At 39.3% G+C, this 24,791-nt stretch overlaps 1 protein-coding gene across 6 annotated transcripts in view; it reads right to left on the minus strand.

The window, feature by feature from the left end:
• Positions 1–24,791, minus strand: part of CAP2 (cyclase associated actin cytoskeleton regulatory protein 2) — a 64,982-nt gene that overhangs the window by 11,267 nt on the left and 28,924 nt on the right. For all 6 annotated transcript variants that reach the window (XM_048940533.1, XM_048940534.1, XM_048940537.1 and 3 more), the window contains 4 exons: positions 23,160–23,237; positions 10,814–10,957; positions 10,498–10,583; positions 8,752–8,857 (listed from right to left, as the gene is read on the minus strand). In XM_048940533.1, the coding sequence (XP_048796490.1) occupies positions 8,752–8,857; positions 10,498–10,583; positions 10,814–10,957; positions 23,160–23,237 (414 nt within the window). The remainder of the gene's footprint in view (positions 1–8,751; positions 8,858–10,497; positions 10,584–10,813; positions 10,958–23,159; positions 23,238–24,791) is intronic.

Below are 24,791 nucleotides of genomic sequence, written 5' to 3' on the forward strand. Positions count from 1 at the left end.
AATTACAAGCATGTTCTTCTTCTAAAGCAGTACTCACAGAGATAAGCCAAGTCTAGTCAAAAACCTCCACTTTTCTTTACAAGCCTGGTCCATCCTCTGAAGTCAGTGGCTATCTACTGAGCTCAAAAGATGTTGGGTTATACATAATAACAGCACATGAGTGTCACAACTGGGGTTCTTCATTTTTCCTCGTAATCTTGTGAAATCACAGAAATAAGAGATGGACGGAGCCTTTGTTGTAAACTTTTCTGCTTCGTGACAAATTCTTGCTTATGACCAAGTTGCAGCTACAGAAGCTAACAGAACATGGTGACGTTTTCAGTTATGTCTAAACATCTATGGCCAGGGTCTGAAAATCTCCTGCCAATCTGAAAACTGCAAACAATTTCAGTCATAATTTAACGTAGGCAAAATGAAAAGGCAAGTCAAAGTCTAAAAAGGTTGCTAATGATAGGGCCAGGACTAACTGCTCCACTGTAAATCTACCATCTAATGGCACAGATACATGCACTATGACAATCCTCAAATGAAATAGAGCAGCGTGGAGAAAACATAGAGGTCTGGAAGGCTTGGGAAGGTATACAGAGTCATGCTGTATGGAAAGCTCAATCTCACTCTAGCTTTTATCTTCTTTATTTTTCCATTTTGATTTACCTGATGGAAATCAAGCTAACAGTCAGGTCAATATGAAATTTTTTTGTGGGAGGAGCATCTCAGGGTAACACTCAGAAGGGGATGGAAGGCACAAGTGAACTGGAAATGCAGGAAACACAGTGCACTTCTTGCATTCCCTGCATGCCAGGGAGATTGTGCTGGACTAAAACGTGCTCATGCCAAGGGCAGTTTTTAAAACCAGACTAGAGAAGTGGCCAGGAACTTTTATCTTTTGCTTAGTTTCAACCTCTATTAATGCACAGACCTCAGTGTTATCAACCTAAGTCACTGGAAACTGGTTTCCTTTTCTTAGTCATCTTTCTAAGACCACTTAGATCCTCGGGCTCTAGAATATTTCTGAACCAGACTCTTAAACTGTTCTGGTATCTAGCAGTACTTGTGTATAGTCCTATCCTATTTCAACTGAAGTGCTCTTCACAAAGTCCATTCATTTCTTTTCTGTATAGCACGGTGTTTACAAGAGCTGCTGGGAATAAAATAGCATGTTATATGCCCACAAAAGTTCATCTTTCCTAAGGCAGCAGGTGCTTACCAGCTTTGCTATTTGCAAACAACTCTTTATATTAACTTCAAGCAGATGTTAACAACAGTGTGTCTTTACACAAAGAGTATTAAGAGCCATTTGGACTAGCAAAGGCGGTTATTTGCAAGCCGCCTTTCTTCCTCTTTTATTTCAGCTGTTTGCCTTGGTAACAGCTGCTGTTCTCAGTGCAGTGGTGTCTGTACACGTCGTGACAAGTTGTGCTGATAGCCAAATGTTCTCATTGCCATGTTGGTGAGGTCATTTTTTTCATCATTTGAAAACATTCCCCTTGAAAGAACTGCGAGGGGAATAGATAGCCTCAGCCTTTCTTTATGAAAATGCAACATAAAAACAAGCCATTAATGTTTAACCTGTTAGCTTTGTATCAGAGTGAACTTGATATGATTTCAATCTTGTTCTTGGGGCTTCCAGAAATATGGGAGAAGGTGTCATTCTCTGAGTAAGGTCCTATCAGGAACAGAGGATGCAGGCCCTGTGTCATGTAGAAATAGTTACGAAGAGGACAAAATATTCCACAATTCTTCTCTCTGGGAAAAGAAAAATGTCTTTGGCTTCCTTCTAAACTATGATCTGAATGAAGTGACGGGAAGGGGTCAGGGATAGCCTTTGCTGGATAGCCCAGAGCCATCTGCAGAGGCTCAAGAGCTTCCCATTGCCTGTGCCTCAGCCATTTCCCTGGAGCCAGCGTCTGAAGCTGCTGACAGCCTTGGTTCTGATAAATGTACATTATCGCCGTGGAAGGGCTTGCAGGATTGCAGTACAAGCTCAGAGTAAGCTGTATTTCTACCTTTATCTCACAGGACTGGCGGAAGGTATTTTTTTTTCCTCCAAGCTGTCTGCCTACCTGGCTCAGTGGAATAAAGAAGAGACTGTTTATTTTGGGGGCAGCTGGCTAATTAAAATTCATCTGTGCTGCATCTTATTTAATTCCCTTGAAATTACAGCAGAGATGAGTGAAACCCTTGGCTTCTGGGGAGGTAGGCCTTGCATACAGAGCATGTCTACCAAGGGCTTTCCTTGGAGCACAATGCAGTGGCAGTCTTGTCAGAGAAACACAACAGTGTCTATACAAGTGCTCTGTAGGTCCTAGAGGCTGTGTGCAGCTTGACATGCTGTTGTGTTCGTAGTATCGTAACAGCCTAATTAGAACCCTAATTAGAACCTCTGTCATTGGTTCCCAGTGGCAGCTGGGAAGAGCTGAAATGGAACCATGCAATTTTATCACATGGGCACATCCTGGGGGAGGATGAGAAGGTCTTGTGAGCCAGGCCCTGTACAAACCACCACAGTATTTCTCTGTGTTTATCTAGCTTTAGCTGACACAGTGCAGCATGTGTACAGGGAGGAACAAAGTTCTTATGGTGGGAACCTACTGTGGAATAATTTAAGTGGACTGTCATCTCTTGTAACTCTAATGGACAGTTTTAACCAAAGACATTATAAATATCTATACAATACATATAAATAAATTCAGTATGAATGTGCACATGATATATGGTACTTTTGTGTTTGTAACTCACGTTAAGATGTAAGTATCTATCTGTGGCTGAGGCAACAAGTGGCTTAGAAATAGGCATAAAACCCTCCATTTATTGCAAAGCCATCTTTTCAAGGCAGCAGATAAATAGAAATCTTAACAGGGACTATGTTCTCCTTTAAAAAAAAAAAAGAAAGAAACAAAAAACCCCTCTTGTTTGGTAATCCTAGTTTCACACCTAAAATCACAGCATTCTGTATTGTTCTTGTACATATGCACAGGCAAAGACGAGAACTGTGGAGCTCAAAATATCATGTGTCCACCTCTGGGAACAGGTGGACTCTGACTTAGGGGCGCAGAGCTCTTGTTAAGGTGTTTGTGTGTGCAAAAGTAGCTTAGCACAACAGTCCTATTACGTACTGTATTTATGCCACCTGTCTGCATGGGGTTCTGCTGCCCTCAGACACAGTTTACTAGATGAAACAGCTGACTTGCAGGGCCTGTAATCGCTGAGAGTTAAATCACAAAACAACAAAAACCAGACTAGGCTCTTTTTTTCTTGTTACTGAGTCCCAGAATTACTTATCTGTTGAGTTTGCAAACTTTTAAGCCCCTTTTAATTCATTTCTGCCATTTGTCACCTGTTGAGGATTTAAAGTGGTCCTCACATCTTCCCAGGTACCCAGTCAGAAATGTTTTACACAGCCAAGGTCTTCTAAATCATCTGAAAGCCGTATCTTAGTGCAGTTGTCAAGGAGGAACTTGCTCCCACAGGTACATTAAACCATCCTATACTTAAACGAAAATCCAGTTAAAAAGAAGATGACTCTACTGCATTACACTGAAGTTTTAATAGATGTTCTTTTTTCCTTTTCTCTCCATTTTACATGCTTTCAGTTTTCTCTTCCCTTTCCCTTTTCCACTGAAACCAGGTTGCATTATGTTACATGTTACGTTTGACAGCTGTTGTCAAACAAACCTCTCCCAGCCTCTTCCTTTGAGTGTGAGTGGTGTTGGGTCGCTGACATTGAAAGGACACCACTGATAGCCAGCAGACATGTATTTTCAGCCATTTTTTCAATAAGGGAGTAAAACCACTTTTTTCAAAGGCACTTCAATGTCATAGTGGCAAATTCCAACAGAAGCAACTAATTGTAGAGTTGCTAGGATGTTTCTAAAATGATGGACAACTTTTAGGGCACTTTCCAAATAAGACGTTGCCTTAAGAAAAGGGATTTTTTTGTATCTTTCTGGTGGCCAGTTTCTAAACTAATCATATATCAAAACATGTATGTTGTATATTCTCTGAGAAACAAACAGCTAAAGGGAACAAATTTTTAACATAAAATATAAGGAAAGGAGGAGAGGGAGAGGAAGAGGAAGAAGAAAAGGGAATAAAAGGGAAGAGAAAGAGGCAGAAGAGGCAAAGAAAAGCTATGACAAGAAAAACTGAGCACTCTGAAAAAGTGTGTGTCTTATCCAAGGTACAGACATTTAAATCAGCCTATCCGTGCTGCCATTAGTTCTGTCAGAATGAAGCCTCTGGGATTGCAGTTGCGGCTTTGGATGGAATTTGGCACTACAGTTTTGACCTTTAGCTTCAGTGAAGTGGCTCAGACGATGGCTTCTTGATAAGTGAGTCAAACCAAACAGCACGGAAGAGATACTGTAATGATAATAGAAGGCTTTCGCCTGCAGGATTTGGTCTTTTTCAACTTGTTCACATTGGTATTTAGAGAGTTGATACGTTGCAAGAAAGTATTTTGATAGTACAGGAGACAGGCAGAGCCTTTTAATAGGAAAATGTCTGCAGGTGATTATTCTGGGTAAGCATGAAATGGCCAAAGGTTGCACTGAGGCCAGTGTAATTGCACTCAGGCTGATGTAGGAAGCGTGATGGCCTCTTGTAGAACCTGTGGGGAATTTCAACTTTTAAAGAATGTTTTTAGAATAGTATATGGCCATATATATATGTATATTAATGAAAGGAAAAAAGACTTCAGGAGGTCCCTTCCAACCCAAGCCATTCTGTGATTCAGTGGGAATAGATATAAATAAATCTCAACTGATTCAACTACAGCAACTGCTATGCAGATGCAGGCTTCCTGCTAGCAATTTGTTTTGATTTGTAAATGGGGGTGGGAGAGCATTCATTACTTGAGTGTCATTTTGTGTTCAACCAAACACTGTAAAGAAATTCACCCCTATTTTGTGAATACCTCTTCAAATCCTGCTGTCAAAATTTGTCCTAAATGACAACTGTGTACAAACAGCAAAAACTTACTGCAGCTCTATCTGCAAGTGAGAGGAACGTTTAGGACAATTATCCTTGAGCAAGATCTGTTTCCTAACGCTTATTTGATGTACAGGAAACTACAGCAACCTCTCATTATCGCTAGTTGTTTTCTTGCTGCAGAGTTAACCTGCAGTAATAGGAGCAGAAGTTTCACTTCCCCCAGCTTACTCATGCAGTCCTTGTAGCAAACAAACTTTATGAGGCATTCTTGTGAGCTTATATTACAGCTGTTCATTTCTTTACACCACCAAGAGAAAGAAAAAAAAAAGCAAGCAGGGAGGAAAGAAAGAAAGAGCTGTGCTTCAATAGAATCCCTTCTTTAGGAGGTGGGGGGAAGGAAAAGGACACTTGCTATTTTCAGTAAAGACTGAAAAAAGGACGTAGGTTACTGTTACAGCTGTACATTTCATGTTTAAGTCAGAAAGCTGTAGCAAGCAAACATGACAGTTGCTGCATGGGTAAAATGCTGCACCAGACATTTACAGCATTTCATTTTTTGCATAGAACTCACTGACACTTCAGAATGTCGTATATGGCAGCAAATTAATGCTTGCTTATTTCTATTAGGTGGGTAATTACTATTGTTCCAATTATCAAGATGCCTTAACTGATATATAGAGAGTATATTGAACTGGTACTCACCACAGGATACATTTATGTGTTTTAGTTTTAGTGCATGTCCTGTAATTTATTAAGACATTTCTGACACTTTTCTCTAAAGTGTCTGTCTGTGTGCTGCTGCCAGAGCCAAGAACTCTACTGTATGTACCAATGATTTGTTACCAAGTTGGCTGCAGCTGCCCTGTGCAGCTTGATGGATGGGTACATGGGGGCTGGAAATTGCACGGCTTTGTGATACTGCCTTGGAGCACGGCCAGAAATGTGTGTGCCACACCATGCTGCATCTATAGATAAAGAGGCCAACTGCCCATTAAAAAAACTGCCCCGTCCTTTTTGGAAGCACAAGCTTAGCCTGATCTGGGTTGATGCTATTGGTGTTTTGCTGTAGTCCAAACTATAATAATACAGCTCTAAGAAATGCAGTAGTGAATGTTCTCCCTGAATATTCAGTTTCTTTAGAAATGCCCAAATATCTCACTTAACAGCTTTCTCTATTAATGCTTCTAGCATTGCTTTGTTGACTTCTGCAGCTAAAGGCTAAATTATTGCTATAGCATACTTAAAACTGTGTACTTAACACTGGTCAAAGACTTGCTTTCTTTCTCTCCCTAAAGCAGAATAGCTTTTCTGTATCAACGTCTCCCTTTCATAAATGTAACACCCTCTTAATGCCTTGCCACACTGTTTTTTCCTGTTATGCATATAAGTGGAAGCCGCTGTGAGCCGTGATTATGTCTGGAATATTTCTACAACTTTTAAATATTGCATTTCACAGAATCATAGAATCATTTGAGGTGGAAGGGACCTTTAAAGGTCACCTAGTCCAACTACCCTGCAAGGAACAGGGACACCTACAAGTGAGATCAGTGCTCAAAGTGTGCTCCAGCCTGACCCTGCACATCTCCATGGATGGGGCATCCACCACATCTCTGGGCAGCCCTTATCATAGAAAGCACTTTTCCTTATATCCAATCTGAATCTCACCTCTTTTAGTTTGAAACCATTTCCCCTTGTTCTATCACAGCAAACCCTGTGAAAGAGTCCATCTGCTTCTTTCTTATAGCCTCCCTTTCTGTCTAGGCTCTGATTCTGCAGACCTTTGTGCTTAGCTTCACGCAGCATGAATCCGTCACTTTCATTCTCACCTTAAAATGCATTAAAAAATCACAGTATCCTTTTAGTAATTCATTGCTTTCATGGATATATTTGTTACCAATCTTCATAAAACTATTTAAACAACATCTACACAACAAGGTACTTAACCTGCTAACTTACTGGATTCCAATGTCCTTACACTCACATGAAGTAAAAATTTACCAACCCTTTTCCTGTAGAGGTATAACCTTTAACTTAATCTTTCTGGCATACACTAAATGAATGATAGTTCCTATGATCCATACCTCCAAGACATCTTCTTTCAAATGAAAGCAATATCCGAATGGAGTGAAAGCAAGACTTTAGATGTGCTAGTGGACTCATTACTCAAGATATAATAAGCACAGTAAACTATGATTAATACGAACAAACAAGTCACACCTAGATTTGGCTTCAGCAATTTGCTGCACATCTAAAGAAAGGAAAATGGAGAGATGTGATGGCTGGGATGCATTTAAAACCAGTCAAATATAATCTGCAATAGCCACACTCTCTGTAAGATTAGCAGTACTCATAGCACTGAGGCTTCCTGCTACGTTGTATAACAAATATAACAAATCTCTATAGCACCACTTCTGTTCTTGTAAAATTCTATTTAATTAAAGATGCACTGATACATGTATCTTTCTTTATTAACAGAACTAAACTTGTTCCAGATCTTAGGATAACTCTGCTAGCAGGATGCTATAATTTCTTACACTTTTCTAACAGTCACTTAAAAATCATCAGCTCTTCTCACACTCACTGATTACAATAGAGTCAGATGTAGCATATATGAAACTTTGTGCTGAATTAAGAAAGAACATCATATTTAACATTTCAGATTTTTACAACAGAAACCTACAAAGCAGCAGATAATTCCAGTCTTTCAATTGATCAGGTTTAAGTATTTTTGCATTGCTTCAAACTAAAAAGTACACACAGATCTTAGTGTCTCCTGTATTTGAACTTGCATTTGAATACAGTAAGGACTTGTACAGTGTCTGTAGCTGAGAACAAGTAGTGTATGTTCTACATTCTTTCATATGATTATCTCCTCCATATGTGGGAGATGAAGAAACTTTTCCAGATACCATGTTAATATACATTCTATCATAAAGATCTGTTTCACTTCCTTGTGTTGTCACCGTGATTTGGGTCTGAGAATTAAGTTATCTGATGGTCTATGTCAGCCCTCTTAACAATCTTTCAATTAAAAATAAAAATGTTTGCCTGTACAGAAGTGATAGTCTTGGTATGAATGACTGTATGTGCAAGTATGCGTGCACTGGTAAGTTTAGAAAATTATGACAGCAAATCTTGCAACTTGGTAAGAAATGGGAGTACATTATTCCAATCTTATGTAGAACATTGCATGAATGCAGACTGTTGACATAAACTCTCACCTTTATGTCTAACAGAAAATTCATTCCTACTGTTTTTTACTTCCTTTAGAGAACAATATTTATTGTGATCATCTTGTTATGCGCTTCAGACGTATCACCCAGAAGATGCTGATACAGAGAGCATAAATAGCACAGTTATATATGCCATCTCTCTGAATATATATATGAAGTATATATATTTCAGAAGTTATCTCTGTATGTATAAAATACTCATTTTATACAGTTGACTATCTGTGGACTAAGAACTTGGCATGAATTCCCTGTGTTTCTTTTTCCCGCGTTCACTGTATCTGGCCTGGAGAACTGTGCCTGTCTTTCCTCACTATCTGCAACTGGGAATTATAGTTGTAACCATCGCAAACAAATCTTTGTTTCTCAAAAACTGTACCACAGTGGCCTGATAGATCAACTTTGCCTGTCTTTCAGGGTTCTATCATCTTGGCTAGGAAGTTCATTGGCCATGAGTTCTGTTTCTCACCTGGATGTGTATTTTTCTAAGTTAATGACCTACATTAGAAGTCAAATTGGTTGCTTATATTTTATGTGGGGGTTTTTTTGGTTTTTTTTTTTTTTTTGTGAAACAGTAAAGGGTGCTTACAGTTTTACTCCAGGTGAGACCTGTAGTATGATGTTCTTTGATATATGCTTGAAGATCAGACCAGATGTTCAAGTAGGACTTCACCCAATCAACATGACGTGTATCACTGTAAAAAACAGAAACAATATTTATATCTGTGTTTGTACTTCAAATCAGAAAATGCTGCTATTCATGCTTAAAGCAAATAAAGCCTGCAGCCATGAACAAGCCAGTCAGCAGGCAGCAAGTCAGCACAGTGCTGAAGATACTCAGGCCTATTACACTGCAAAGTTTTTGGGCCCTTCCAGAGGACAGAGAAGGGCAAAGGTGCCTCTAGCACAGCCTGCTGGTAGGGTGTTACGTGTTACCTCCTCCTGTTCAAACTCACAGTCAACTGAAGAAGCACTGAAGCTATCTGGAACTTGGTAGCAGCTTCCTGGACTCAATCTCGAGGTTCTGAATTTGAGAAAATGAACTATTTGTGGGTTACCTACAGTGCTCTAGCTCCCAAGTTCATATGTAGCCAGTGTAATGCCAGCTCGTGTAATAGGCATCTGACTGAAAAACTGATACATCAAGAGTTTTTATACAAATTAAAAGTTGGCTCTGGAATCATTATTTGGAAGGCTTAAGTCTTCCACTGGTACACTAAGTGTGAACAAGATAGAGAAACTGCTTGTAAAATGTGGTCCTTACTTAGGGAACTCCACGTAAGAATAATTACTGAACAGTGACCGCCGTGGAGTGGATGCTCACAAGTGCTTGGGTACCTACCCCCTGTTTATTTCCTTGGGAGCTTGATGTTTAATACAGCTGAAGATCTGGGACAGTGGGTTTAATCCAAGGCCTAGGGAAGTCAAGAGACAGCTTTCCACTGCTTTGGAAGACATTGTGATCTGGTCAAATATTCAGTTAAAAACATGGGAAGAATTCCTTTTTAAGAGAAGAGCTGACTTTATGCCTAGCTAATGCACCCTCCTTATACCTTGATGTGAGATTTTATTTTGCTTTAGGATAAGTACCTCCAAAACTACTTTGTAAAAATGTTCAGTTACCTCGAGCAGGTCAACTAAGGCTTCAAAAATAATAATATATAATATATATTTCACACATACAGTACATACAGAAGAAACTGAAATCTATAGATAAAATTATATATTTAAATACATAAGTATATAAAGTTTTCCTCGCTAAAGAGAAGAAACTCGACTGCAAACACTATTTTTCACTGAGGATATAAAAATAAAAAGCCAGAATCTGGCCTCCGAAAGTACTAAACAAACAGGATTTATACATGACGTTTGTTAACTGTGCATGGAAAGGACCTACACTTACTCTCTTTTTTTATCTTATTCATGGAACTGTTCTGTGAATTCCCTGTGCTCTTTAAGAACAATGCAGTAGTGCAGAAAAAAATCACTTTGAAAGCTATGAGAGTAGATGCTCAACTGTACACACGAAGCATGTAAACACGCATTTCCAAGCAGAGACTAAAAACAGCAACAGTTTGAGTGCACAAGTGAGACAGGGACACATAGCAGCTCGTTGGCCAACATTCTGGCACTCCAGAGAATTAATCATATTAATTTGCAGAGAACAAAAGCCAGCATTGCTGGTCTAAGATGAGGAGGGGAAAACAAGCTGCTGTGATCAGATTTTAGCAAATGCTTTTTTGTTTACAAAATGGTGTGTGTGATGGGATTGTTAGTATGGTTAATGCTCTCTTCTCTCATGGTGGCTAGTAGATACTGGGGCATTGCAACATACCTGTGCTTGTAGTCCTTTAATACCCTGTTAGTATAAAAGGTGGCAGCATCATTCATCTCCTTGACATAAGGGCCTGGTTTAGGAGACTAGGACCATCAACCCACGGTAGCAGGAAACAACAGAAGGAGAAAGGAGGTAAAACATTAGTCAGACACCTTCCCTGATATATTAGGTATAATATAAAGCATATATTCTTGGATGTAGTAGAGTGAAGAACTATGCAGATGAGACTACAAAGTTCTGCAAGATTTGGACCTTTTTCTGGGCCACATCCAGTGGATTGGCAGCCCTCCCAGCTGGCCTATGTGTGACTTACCACTGTGATCCAGCCGAGCGCAGGAATGCTTTCACTGACGGCTGAGAGATGGTTGAACATTTGACTTCCTCTGTTTCTTTCTCTGAAGTTCTGTATTTCCTGAATCTTCTCAGATATTGGCTTGAGAAGCACTGCCACTTCATTCTGCAACAAAAAAAGAAAACGCTGCTGTTAACAATCGTCAGTCCAAAAACACCCTATGGTGTAACGTTGTCCTCCCTGCCCGTCGTGTTAACAGTGGGAGGAAAAGGAAAGCATATTCTCCACATTAAAGTAACAGTTTAATTACCCTGCTCTGGCTGTAGCAGCAAAGTGCACTGGCATTAACTATTAATAACATGATGCAGCAAAAATTGTTCTCAGCACTGGCAGCATTTTTACACGCCATCCTGGTTAAGGCCCATAGAGACCCCGCATCTCAGAGTTTTAGCATTTTTCATGTGATCTTTCTGGAGCTTTTTCAGAGTTTTTACACTGGCTGGAGCTTTTCATATTAATCACCACGCTGTTCTTTCCACAAGAAACAAATTACCTGTTAGTTAGTGACCCCTTATCATCTGGTGACAAGATTTAGAAAGTAATGCAGTGAAGGCAATATCCATTTTAGTTCTCCCTACTGGTAAGTTTTAATGTTTAAATTTCCCTTGGCTGCAAGTAATATGGGAATATTTCATGGGAAACACACTGCCTGCAAGGCATGGCTTGGAGAAATTCCCCTGTGTTAATCAGAAAGGAATGGTATCCAAGGGAATGACTGTTGAGCGGAAGGCACAGTGTCTGGAGTGAGGAGAAAAGCAGAATGAATGTAAAAGCTATCCAAGCTCTTCTCCTCTGCAAAGTGAATGTTAATCACACAGATTCAGTGTCTCAGAAAAACTAATTTGGAGCACTTACTTGCTGGGAAAAATTCTTCCACTCAGAACAACGCATTCATGGGAGAAACAGTCATTAGTTTACAAGCAAAAGAGCTGCTGAATTTTGCAACTTTGTAATATGTTTCTAGAAAAACAGTCAAAATCTTTATTGCAAAAGTATGCCTGCAGAACCCATACTATGTCCCACCAAAGAGAGTGCCCCATTCTGAGTCTCCCTGACTCTTCACTCAGAAGTCACTCAAGGTATTATTTTCCTGACAAAGTAGCAGAACTCCGTCCTTTCTACTCACCTTTTTTTTTCCTCAGGAGTCCTTGTTTAGTGGATGTGTTTGCCAGAGGAAACTAATGCTCATAATTTCGAGGACTGTCCTGTTATCACACAAAACAGTGTGTATATACCTGCTACTTGGTCTCTACATTACATCTTTCCAGCTTCCCGTGAGACCTCAGCTTCACAGAATATTATGTCATAGAATTATAGAATCATGGAGTAGCTTGGGTTGGGATGGACCTCGAAGATCGTGTCACCTGAAAATAAGCATCTTTGCTATGGATCGAGAAAACTGAAAAGACACTCGTCAAGATAGGACAAAAATAGGTTATGAATTTTGAAAAGAATTTTGATCCAACAACAGAGCCTGAATATTTTAGTGGTAATGTAGTTTTGAGAAAGGCTTGGGCATCTCAAGTAAATGGGAATATTTGGTCTTCTCCTGCAGCAAAGTGGGCTGGGAGAAAACCAGTGTTTACAGTACTACTAGGAGATGGAAAGATTTTTGTTTATGACTTAATGACCAGATAAGTCATTAAGTCTGAAAGAGCCCCGAAACCTCTGTGATTTACAGTCAAGAAAAAGTGATTCTGTGTCCTGCAGGAACTCCTCCTCCTAATTTTTCTTGTTTACAACACACTGCAGCTGGTTGGTTCTTTGGTTGTTTTTAGGGAAATTTTGAGTATGACAGCAGTTAGCAAAACTGAAATTGAAGACAGTGCTTGTTCTGCTTTGAAATGATGCCAGTTTTCCTCCTATAAAGTTGAAGGGATATTTACAGTCTTTGGCTTATTGTGAGTCTTCATGGTCCAGTTCCAGACAGAGAGCATATCAGGACTAAAAATACAGCTGTGCAGATGCCTGGCATATCTAGAAAGCGCTGGGAGGCAGCACGCTTCTGTGGATAGGGCACTGAAGTGGGAGTCTGCAAAGGGAGGTTCTGTTTGCAGCTCTTCCACCAAATTCCTGTCGGATTTTAGGAAAGCAGAGTTACCTTTCTGTGCTCCAGCTTCCTCTATATAAAGCACTGTTAATATAACTGGTTGCCTTTGGAGAACATTTTAATATTTGTATTTATTTTGATAAGAAGGCAGCATCAGGGCTGAACATTTTCCTCAGTGGGAACCTAAGAGCTGCCCCTCCTCCTGCTCCGCTTACAATGTTGGAAAAACTCCCAACCACTTTTGTGAAGGTTTCCTCTTACTGGTACAGACAGTATTTCTGTGCCTCAGAACACAGGACTTAACCTGTAGGGAATCAACTCTTAAGAAAATTGTAGTGAATGGAAGTAATTTCACAGAAGTTCAGTGTAAGAATTTTAAAGGCAAATAATAAATTGCTAAGGGAAGTAGCTCAAAGTAATCATTCACTTGGCAAAGAACCACAAAGGGCTTGAGGATATCTTCAGCCCTATCATGTGTATTTTGCACTGTAAGAACAGTATAGCTTACCTTCCCTTCTCTGAGCACTTATCCCATCTTGAAATGATTTCTGCTTGTCTGGATGACTGTGCACTCTGTGTGTGTGTGTGTGAGCTTCTTATGATCTGAGCTTCTGTGTAATGGTCAGGAATGAAGGAATACAGGCCTGCACGGAACCACTTGAGTCTTGTCTCTGTGCAGTTGATTCAAAACTTTTAGTTAGTGATTAGACTGCAGATGAATTATAGTGTATATGGCATATGGATATAGAAAGGTTTGTTAATTCTGGCATTGATCAGTCTTGTTTGGCTCTACAGTCGTGCTAAGGGTTCTAGGAGAATGATCTCTTCATGGTAATGACTATAAGAACAGTTACTAATTAACTGATTGTCCATATTGTATCTCTAGGAAAAAATGAATTCAAGGAGATGAATCAGAGCCGTTGGAAAAATCTACAGCATGCCTTTGGCATGTGCCAGATAAGATGTCTTGTCATTTAAGACACAGCACAGTTGTTTAACAGAATTTTAACAGTCTCTGTATGAACACCATTCCTATTATAAGATCAGTTTTGCTGAAATGTTTAAAAATGCAACAATGGCATAACATAAAAATACCAAAAATAATTCCTGTATTCCTTTGTCCCTTCTTAATGATTATTAGAACCAGACTGTCTTTTTAAATATTAATACCCAAACAACTAATCAGCTTTGATCCACAATTCTTAATAGAAAATCAACAATAGTGAGACTACTGCACTGAGTAGGAAAAAAAAACAACAAAAAAGTTACAGAATACAAAAAGAAGTGCCTTAGGCTTTGGATTCAGAGGTTGAACAGTCCAGGCCCACTCTTACAGAATGGCCTGGAATACCAGTATTCCCACAGAACCTACTGAACACATTTGTTTTCCTTCAGATTCTTCATAATACTCACAGAAATTCCACCAGTGACAGGTTAACAGGACTGAGGCAAGTGGATTTAATTCAGAGAAAGGCCAAACTGTTGTATTTTGGGATTTGCCTATTAAGGCACAATAAAACTGCTTAAATATGCATAATAAAGCTTGCTTAACCTTTGGCTGCTGGACCAAGCGACTGTTGAAAGCCTCAGGCTTCACTGGAGAAAACAGTATTTTCTCAGGTATTTTCTCAGGATTGTTGTTGTCCAGAAGCCTGCCAGCATGAATCGCAACAACACAAAACCCAGCAGGTAAATAAAAATGCAGCTCTTAAAGAACTTATGTACTTTCTGGCTAATGTTACGTGGTGTTGAGGGTTGAGATTGTTAACTGAAGAATTTTTATGTTGATGGGTGGTGACTTTTCAACCTCACTATTAAAATGTTTAAGCCAACCCAGCCTTCTGTGAAAAAAACACGGCCAGGGAACAAGTACTCTTTTAAGTTATGTTAAATGAGGGGGTGGCAGCCTTTGGGATAGGACCAGTAAAAGAAAACTGAGAACATCTGAGACCAACAGGGCCTTCATTTTACTCTGCTGCAGCCTGAACAACCTTAATTCTATGCTGTCTCCATTCCACAGCCCTATTATTTTCTTCCATCAGTTCAAAATCTCCGTTGCATTTGCATTATATTTTTCACAGGCAAGTCTGAAGCAGAGTTGATTTGAATCATCTGTCTTTGTGCATGTTGGCAAATAGGGCAGCCTAGCAGGAATGGATCTGTAGAGCAAAACAGTTGGTGCTGAGGACCTGGCATTCACACTGAATGCATCTCTGGGGGGTTATTTTGGACTAGCTGTAAATTGTAGTTGAGGTGCTCTATGAGAGTGCAGCAATCCTCCATTTAACGTCATCAGAAAGGTACCCATTTTGCACATCCTCAGACTGCAGTGTGATCACAGCACAGTAAGTAGAGCTGATTTGGAGAAAAAGCATTACCCCCCTGTGAATTAAAACAGTAATGTAGATTCAGCCATTCTATCTATGTTAACAACCTTGTACGGTCCCATCCCACGCTTTCATGGGGTGAAAGATGTCATGGACAGCATCCACCACATGCAGGTCTAACAGCTTAAGGAATGAGGATCTGCTCTCTCAGCTGAGACTCAATTTCCTCTATTGTAACTGAAGAAAGTGATATGCCTGAGGAATTCTTTCTGTCTTTAATAGATGTTACAGTGTGAAGATTCCACTCAAGATGTGCTGCCATTAACTGTAAAGAAGGCCCAGAAGGACACCTTAAGCAAGATGCTTGCCTTGACTCTTAATGCTGATGAGCACAATCTCGTTCTGTTCTGTATGTTGCACCCTAACATACTGAACAGTAGTTTTAGTGACCACCAGCGAGGCGCGTTTCTTCTATGGATGGCTCTGATATGAAACTAAAATAGTTTCAGGTCAACTGTACCTTCCCATATTTTGTAGGAGGCAAACTACAAGGAAGACTTGAAAATTGGAGCTGATCTCTTTTTTGGCATACATGTGGTATCAGAAGGGCTTATCTTTTCTATTGTGTCTGTGTATGTGAATGGAATCAATGCTCAAATTAGGGTGAGGAATAATCTTTCTACGAAGTATATGGAAAACATTTTTTTTCAGGGGTGAATCTAAGCTAGTAAATAACTTTCAGCCTCCAAATAATGCTGCTTGTAGTGAAAATATGGATTGCTCAGACACTTACATTTTTTTCTTTACCTCATTTTTCCAGTGAAACACTCAGGTTTTTTTTTTTTTATTGGCTGCCACCAAACTTCTCTTCACTGCTTATCTCCATCTCTTGCGGCATGAAGTGTTTCACATCACTGTGCTTCATATTCCCATTTCGCACCACAGTGTAACCTACTGCACGTGAACCCAGTGGTTCACATTCCCATCCTTAGAATATACTGATATTTCTAGGGTTCAGAGGTCTCTTAGCTAATGACAGAGAGAGCTTAATTTATTTTGGTCTCGTTTTCTTAGCCTGTACATTTTCAGCACAGTGGTATAACAAGTATTTGTCGATAGTACAGGTTTTGCCACTTCAACTCACTGCTGTGCAGCAGCAGGACTACGGCACAGGGAGACAAATGTGCAGAAATGTCTCGTCAGCTTCATCCACACGGAAGCTTAGACACATTTGTGTGCTTCCAAAGTGACTTAATTGGTATTTGGCATTTATTCCTCTTAGCACATAAATTCTCAATCTAACAGCCAAGTTGAGCTGTAGCAATTTTGTGCTTGTGAAAAAAATGGGAACACAAAAACCGAATCCCACATGACAAATTTAGTCATTTTGAAATGCTAACTCTTAAGAAAGGTAAATGGAGAAGAACATCAAAGAGAATAGCTGCTAACCTGTGGAGAAATCCAGGGCCTGATAGGAGCCATGTGCAGCAATTTGCAGCAGTGCCAAATCACACTCTATGCTTTTGGACAACACTGTTTTTTAAATGGACTTCAATGCTCTCTATATTGTTTTCCTTTCCACTGCAGATCCTCAGCAGCACCTTTAGCACAAAAGGGTGCCTCCTGCTTGAGGCACACAGGCCAAAAACCATCCCACATATCATCAACAAGAAAATTACACACATGAATTGTTTCCAGCCTATTGATTTACTCCTTGATCTTCGCTGCTGTGATCACAGTCCATGCCAATGGGCCCTAGGCCATCTGAATTAACAACATTCTTTCAGAAAATGGTATTGTATGGAGCCACAATTGTTCTGTGCATAACATCTGAGATCTCACGAGTTTTTGTTAAGGCTGGTTAGGTTCCACATAGGTATCTGCCAGCACAGATATGCTAGATGCTTGGACATTCACGTGGTTCACCTGAGATCTCCCTAGTGAAAAAATATAAAACTGACAAGTTCAATAAGTAGCCTATGAATGAGCATAACTCTCAGAATTCAAAAGTTAGTTATTATGGTCCAATTTATACCAAAATGAATTCAGAAAACTTTGGAATCAACCGCAAACCTGAAAAGCCCTTCTTTTCAGTCGGCTGTTGCCTAAATCTTTCCCTCTTAGCAGCTCACATGTAATCTAAAAATCCTGGGCAACAATTGGGGAGCACAGGTACAGGAGGGTATTGTTTCGGATTTGCATTTAACGGAACTAAAGAACATTATGCTAAGTGGGAAAGGGGATGTCCCAGCAGCACAGTTCAGTGGGCTCTTACATGACACCGTTTGAATATGAGCATTGCTAGAGGGATCGAAAACTAGTCTGGTGATTTTAGGACATTATTTGAGGGCACAGCAGTAAGAGCCTATGGGATCCCCAAAACTAGTTAGTGGGTATATCAAATGAAGAACTAGGTAATATGTGGAGTGCCATCTTGGCTAATGTCTTCCTTATAGGGTGATACTGTTCTTAATCCCAGTATTGATGTATGAAGTAAAACAAGGGAAGAAGCCTGTGCTTACTGGAGCCTGGCTTTTGCACTGGGCATTGGAATGCTGGAGAGTCTCTGCTTGACGGTGTTGGCATGAGCCAGTCTAGACGTGTGTGCTGATGTGCATCTCTGCCTCTGCTTCCCTGCCGTAGTGACTGGGAGATGTGGCACCAATCTGACCCTTCTGTGTTCTCTGGATCCTGAGGTGTCTCTGGGCCTTCTTACAGCCAACTGCTCAGCTTGCGGGACAGAACTGAATTTCACTTGCATCATTCTTTTCACTAAGGGATTATCAATTTGGGAGCTTTGGTAAACACAAGTGAGGAAAGAGACATGGTACAAGAATACCTACAGATATTAACTACACTATCAGAAAATATCATGAGCTTATGCTGCTTAAATGCTATCTAACACTTTTGAGACGACATTATGAGGTAATAGGTGCCAAGGGGTTATCTGGCAATACACCTGCAACAAAGAAATAATCGAAGATGAAAGCCAGTCTGAAACTAAGAGTTAGCAACAATATCCAGAAATGAGCCTGTGAACACAGCAAGGCAGCAGAATAGCAACTGGAAACTGTCAGTTGGTCCATTGCTGTGGCTGAGACCACACATCTCATGCAGTTGTAGGCGTGCTGATAACAGAAATATTTTAACAGTTTGACAAGATTTCAGAGAAAAGGATGGGGGAAGGGGTTCCCTTTGGAGCTCAGGACAATCAGGGTCTGTCCATGTCACTCTCTGGCACCTTCTGTAAGTTTGAGACCTGAGGACCTTAAAAGGACTGAACCAAATTCTTCCTTAAGCTATTTCTAGATGCAAAGGTGAAGCTTTGCAGCAGTCAACCAACTAAATAGAGTGGCAGCAAAACTTGGCTCAAACTCTTTAGCATAAGTAAGTAATGGAATAATGGAGAATATACTGCTCTTTATATTTTTGGAAAAAAAAGTAAGGGTGATTTTGGTAGGTATGGGGAAAAATAGTGAGAAATGGAATGACGTAAGCAAAAACCAAGTCAATATAATTAGAAAACAAAATCCTGCTAGGATGCAAGACTCCAAAGAGTTCTGTTACCAGAGTGATTTAAAAATAGGAGAAAAAAAATGACTAATCCTAAATTGAAGGAGAGCATGAAAGTGTAAATCTCCATCTTTCATTTCTAGAAGAAAAAATCTGAGAATAACTCTATTGAGAGAAATGGCCAGAACTATTCTGTTTCTACAATGGAATTTTTGCTTGACTATGAAGAAATTAAAAACGTCAGAATTTGTTTCCATGGTTCTCGTTCCAACTTCAAATACAGTTTCCTGGGTTTATGTTTTTCCACTTTTCTAGGAAAAAAAAGGAAAAAAGAAGGCCTTCTCTCACCTCTCACTTCCCCATGCATACATTCTGGATAGTTAAGCAGGTATTTCATCGGAATGTTTGTCTAACCACGTTAGTAATTAAATCCATGAGTTCTGCCAGTCACATGAACTCAGCATTTTATTTTAGTTCAGTGAGGAGTTACGTAAGCATTTATAGTCTGAACTGCATTCGTCGCTGTTTGCAGTGCTTCTTACCACGGGATGCATTCGTCCTGAGTTTTGCCTAATTGCAAGGACATTTGTCTGTTTGTGGGAAGGCTTAAGATATGCTAAAACACTTAAAAGTTTCAAGTCACCAATGTCAATTTATGTACCATGCTTCATTAACTAAAACTAACCCCCTTCACATAACAACTCAGAGGATCAAAGTAAATGTGTGTAGCTCCCATTAAACACAGCAGCATCTTACCTTATTCTACCATTATTTGTTACTGTGAGGTTCAGAATTAATAATTAAAAACAGCAATATATAAGTAATATAAAAATAATACATAAATACACTGTTAAATATTGCATAGACTATTATATCACTAATAAAATGTGTAATTTAAAATTATTTGAACATTTAAAATGAAATGAAGCAACCTATAAAGAGGAGATGATATAAGTTACTGTTGACAAGGAATTTAGTGCAGTGCCTCATATGTTTGGTGCAGTGATCTCGTGTTTGTGTACAAGATCCTGAATTTAAAAACTTGTAAAACAGAGTTGCTTAGGAAGGCTAATAACTTCTAACATTATTATACAACATAATAATTTTTCAGTCACAATTGTATTTGATTTAAACTACTGGGAGAAGAAAATTCACATCCAAAACATGTATCATAAATGTTTTGTGAAGGTTGGTGTTTGACGTTCCTTTAACACATTATCTTCTGAATTGCCCGAGCAACATCCTCTCAAAATACCTTTTCAAAAACATCTCCCAGAATAAAATGACAACGTGATTTGTTTTCCATTCGCCATCTTCTTTCTGCTATCTCTATATAATAAACAACTTCCTACAGACTTTTATTTTCAACATTTGATGGCAGAATGTAATTTCTGAGAAGCAGATGAATTCAAGTATTTGCTCTTGCTGAATGAGCCTGCACCCAGCAGCCGTTAACTGGGACATACATAAACAGGAATATCAAACGGTGGTTTTGCCATGTGATCTCTTCCACTGCACACACAAATATAGAACATGACCATAAAAAGTAACAGAACATGCTCTCTGCTAAGTAATTTATTGCAGTTGATGCTAGATCGGTATGCCAGCTGGAATTACCTTCCCAGCTCCTACTGTTTTCACATATACAGATAATAAAGGCTATGCGCTGCAGCAGATTCCAATGAAAAAATATCAGCTTTATTATCAAGGAGCAAAACTCTGCAGAAGCAGCTTAAGCAAGCTGAACCAAAAATGTTGCTAGTGACTCACAGAAGGAGCTCAAGATCTGAAAGAACACTTCAGCCTGCAACATTTTCACAGAGGGGAAAATTTTTGCTTGTTGTGTGATACGTATTTCTCTTCCTTCTTTGCTAAGCACAGAAAAGTCTAAGGATCATGATACATGTAGGAGCTTTCTTTTAGTTTGAATTCCTTGTTCACTAGTTTATAAGCTGCAAGAGCTGAGCTAATTTATTTTTGCAGGGCATTTTCCCCTCCCCTTTTTTTTTTTTTTAAAGGCACCACGTATGACATCCCAACATGACAGGAACTCACTAAATCCCCTCAGTCTCCACACCGCTGTCTCTGAATGTCTGCAAAGCTACTATGCCATAATCGCAGCCCGCTGGCTCATTCACAGCTTTACATTATAAAGCAAACAGTCTAGACAGCTGAATGACAGAATTACTCTCTTTTCTCTTGCATTTATAGATATGCTGTCATCTTCATTTGCTTTTCTCTACCCTGTGCATTCTGATACACTAATGACTAGCTTTCCTGTTTGGATTCCACACTGACTCTGTGGCTCTAGGCTGTAAATACAACCAGAGCCCAGATGACATTGCATCAATAAAGTCCTGGGGGGGAAGGACCCCCAATTCTTTCCCTCCCTGGCGTTATCTGGTGTTAACTAGCTTTTTCAAAACTGTTAACCAATACAGCTTTGCAAAAGGATTCTTTTCCCCACTGAGATGGAGATATAAAAAGCCTGATGCTTTTTGTGCTGTCGGTCTCTGCAGTGGAGCATGCTACTCAAGTTGCATACAATAGGCAGCCTTCAACTAGTTTCAGGTTGTCTGCTTTATAGCTGCATGTAGGACCGTGCAAAAAGTATGTGCAAAAAAGAGGAGAGGAATTAACAACTGTACAGTTTTGGATGCCTATCAAAAACCTATCTAAAAATGCACCTAACAGTCTTCACTTTAAAAAACTTTCAGTAATTGGATTGGGTTTGTTGTCACTGAGAAACGAACCTTAACCTGTAATATTCCTGCCATTGTAACACATGTGTCACCTGGCACTTCCTCTGACCTAAAAGATAATTCAATGATAAAAAAATACTTTTTTTTGCCATGAACAAGCTGAACAATTCTATGCAAGCCTGATAATGCCCAGCTATACATGTGGCCAACTGTAGTTATATTTATGGCAAGGTTTTTATTATTTGTTGCTTTTCTTAATGCTTCTGCAGCTGCCGTTCTGGATCACAGGAGAATCTCTTTCTACACTTGTTCTTTTTTTTTTCTTTGCTTGTTTTGTTGCCATTTTAAAATGAAAGTTTCTGAACTTTACAGCTGAAGAAATATCAAATTTTTGACGTCAGGTTCAGAAAATGTTAGGGATAAAATTGAGGAGAAGCCACTCCAATTCCAATTGACAAACAGACAAAATCAGACTGGTAACACATCACCAAGTAGTGAGCCAGAGCTTCAACTTTCACCAGAGGGGGACAATGCCAACAATCTGGAGCACTGCATTACTTTAGTGGCCATTGGAAATTGTTCATTGGGGAATATTTTACCAACAAGCACAAAGAGTTTTGTGGGCCTCTGGGTGCGACTGTGTTCACAGCCAATATAAATGACTTCTTGAGGCCTGTACCAGTGGGAATTTTGCTGGTTCTCTGCAAATCATGACTCACTTTTACTCCCTGAGATCAGGGACAGATGGAAAAACAACGGATCCCTTCCCTTGCTTGGAACTCCACAAATCAAAAGTCTCATCTGGAATATCTGTGCTTTTCTTTTTTTCCCTTGAGTGCATTAAAAGATACTGATTAGTAACACTTTCAATTTGTATCTCTACGATCCACAATGACAGCAAAATTTCAATAATTCATCCTAGTTGCAGAGAGCTCAGATTTGAGAATACAGAATCTAGTGAACTATGAGCTACCAGAAGAAGACAGAACGGAAGGCTGTGCAAGTAGAGTCTTCATTCTCTGCACACTCACAGAAGGGAGGTTGGAGAGCAGTCCCACAGAAGGGCTGCCCAATCATTGTTCCCAGGACTCACACAGTGCTGCTATCCAAAACATTGTGCCCTGCCGAAACCACAAATGACATTTCATTTCATTTCAAATGACATTTCTTAACAACTCCACAGCCTCCCTGAGCCTTCTAGTTGTGAAAGCTTACCACCAAAGTAAATAAATCAATTTGATCTAAAATGCCTTTTCACTTTCTTGATGAAAAGCATTGCCTCTTCCAAAATCATACTAATCCAGAGCTCTGAGAGTATTCAGTCTAAGGGCTAGTATTGATCTTTTTTTCTTTCAATAGCTTATTCCCTAACTTCCAAGTCTATTACACAACATCCCTGTGGGGTAGCAAGAAGTCATTATATTGCCTAGTGTCTTCAGCTTCCAGAGAAAAACTGATCCTACTTACAGCCCTATAATGGAAACCTCCTTTGCTTTCTACAGTGATGTTATATGTATTGGTTCAGAAAAATTCCTTCACTCTGGTTATTGTAAACTTTCTGGTTATTGCAGTACCATGCTAATAACACTAAAAGCAAGCATCTAAGTACACTGTATAAAGTAAGAGATAGAAGCAAATGCAGGGATGATACAAAACATGCAGGAAGACAGCCTTTTGATGCAGTGACTCTTGAAACTGTAGGTCAGTTTTCTTACCTCTTGAGGCTCTTGACATTGAGATGCTAACACCAGGAAAGATCTCTGTGCTTGGAAAGCAGCACGTACCATCTCTGCCTGTAAGGAAAGGAGATAAGTTAAATCTTAGCCTGTGACCTCCAGTACTTCTCTTTGGCAGCTCAAAGTCAAGTGTGACAGCTCAAACTTTTCTTGCTGTTTCTCATCTAAATCACAGCAATGCTGACTGGAAAAAATGTACTATAGTGGCTTAGCTATATATATATATATGAAATCTCAGGTTAGGCTTCCTATCTTCTTCAGATAGGAAATAAAACAAGTTGATATGCAGCCTTTTGCTTATCATTTATAAGATAAGTCACGGAAGGACTTAATTTTACCACTTTGGAGAATGTTCAGACATTTTGATGGCAATGTAATGGCAGTGTTTATACTCAGAGTGCAAGATAACAACTTACTACTGCTGAGACCTGCAGCCTGCAAACTTTCTGTTGAATGATACCTTAAGCTGTAGTGATGTTCAAGAAGAGTTGAGTTTGGCATATTTGTTGAGAGATGAGCTGTTAACTCATTCCTTTCCTGTATTTCCCTGTGCAGACCCTAAGACTGATGGCTATGAGAGATGAGGGTGGCTGAGGATTTTTGAGCAATTTCCCCCCACTGAACTCTAGAATTTGGACTAAATCTGCATCTGACAAATTTGTTTTTGAACACTACACATTTTTCTTCTATTATGAATGATGTATGTTGATTTGAATCTAATCAGTATTTCAGTATTACCTATATCTTATTCAAGTGGATGAGTAAAGACTTAGAATGATGAGTTATTAGCAAAGAAAAGAACTATTCATAAATAGTATGTATTAGCTATATAAAACCAAACCAAATGCTGTTAAGTTAATCTAATATGAATGAGTACATTTATGATCACTTTGTGAAAGGGTGGGGAAGTTCATGCTATTTTTCTTTGAGGTTCCTTCAGTCTAAAAAGAAAACAGGAAAACTTTATGTATGGGCCTGTGGGTGCAACTTAAATTACATTACAGTTAGGAAGTTCAAAGTTCAAAGCCAAATGGTGTTTATCTATCTTAAAATGTGATGGCATGAATAAAACTTAATCTGTTAGGATGAAAATCACTGCAAGGAAAGGTGGTAAAAGAGAGCAACTTGGACACTATTTGTGTAGAAGGGGGATGTTATGTTCTGACAAGCTGAGATTTGTAAGAAGGCAGTCAACTCTATAAATGGATAAATAAATAACAAGGGAAATTATATGAGTACAGAAAACAACTTTTTTGGACAGACAAAAATACTACCAATAATGGCAAGATTTGGGTTTTTTTAGGCATTTCAGAAGACTGACTTTTGGTACAGAAATTTGTACAACAACATGCATGCTATTTTAAGCTTAATTTTTGTGCATAAGGAGGACCTTGCAGAGCAGCTGACCAAAAAATAGTATCCGAGGAGGAGTGATTATGAATGGATTTAGTTCTTCTCAAACTACAAGATGGACAAAATAAATCTACAGGTCAGTATTTCTGAAGGGCCAACTTGTGGAAAATATAAAAGTCAGTGAATGAAGATGAGTGGCCTGAGGAATTCAATTAACTGAATGCAGAAAAGAATGGATTTGCATTAATAATGGAAATA

This window comes from Lagopus muta, chromosome 3 (assembly GCF_023343835.1).
Source record: "Lagopus muta isolate bLagMut1 chromosome 3, bLagMut1 primary, whole genome shotgun sequence".
Taxonomy (NCBI): domain Eukaryota; kingdom Metazoa; phylum Chordata; class Aves; order Galliformes; family Phasianidae; genus Lagopus; species Lagopus muta.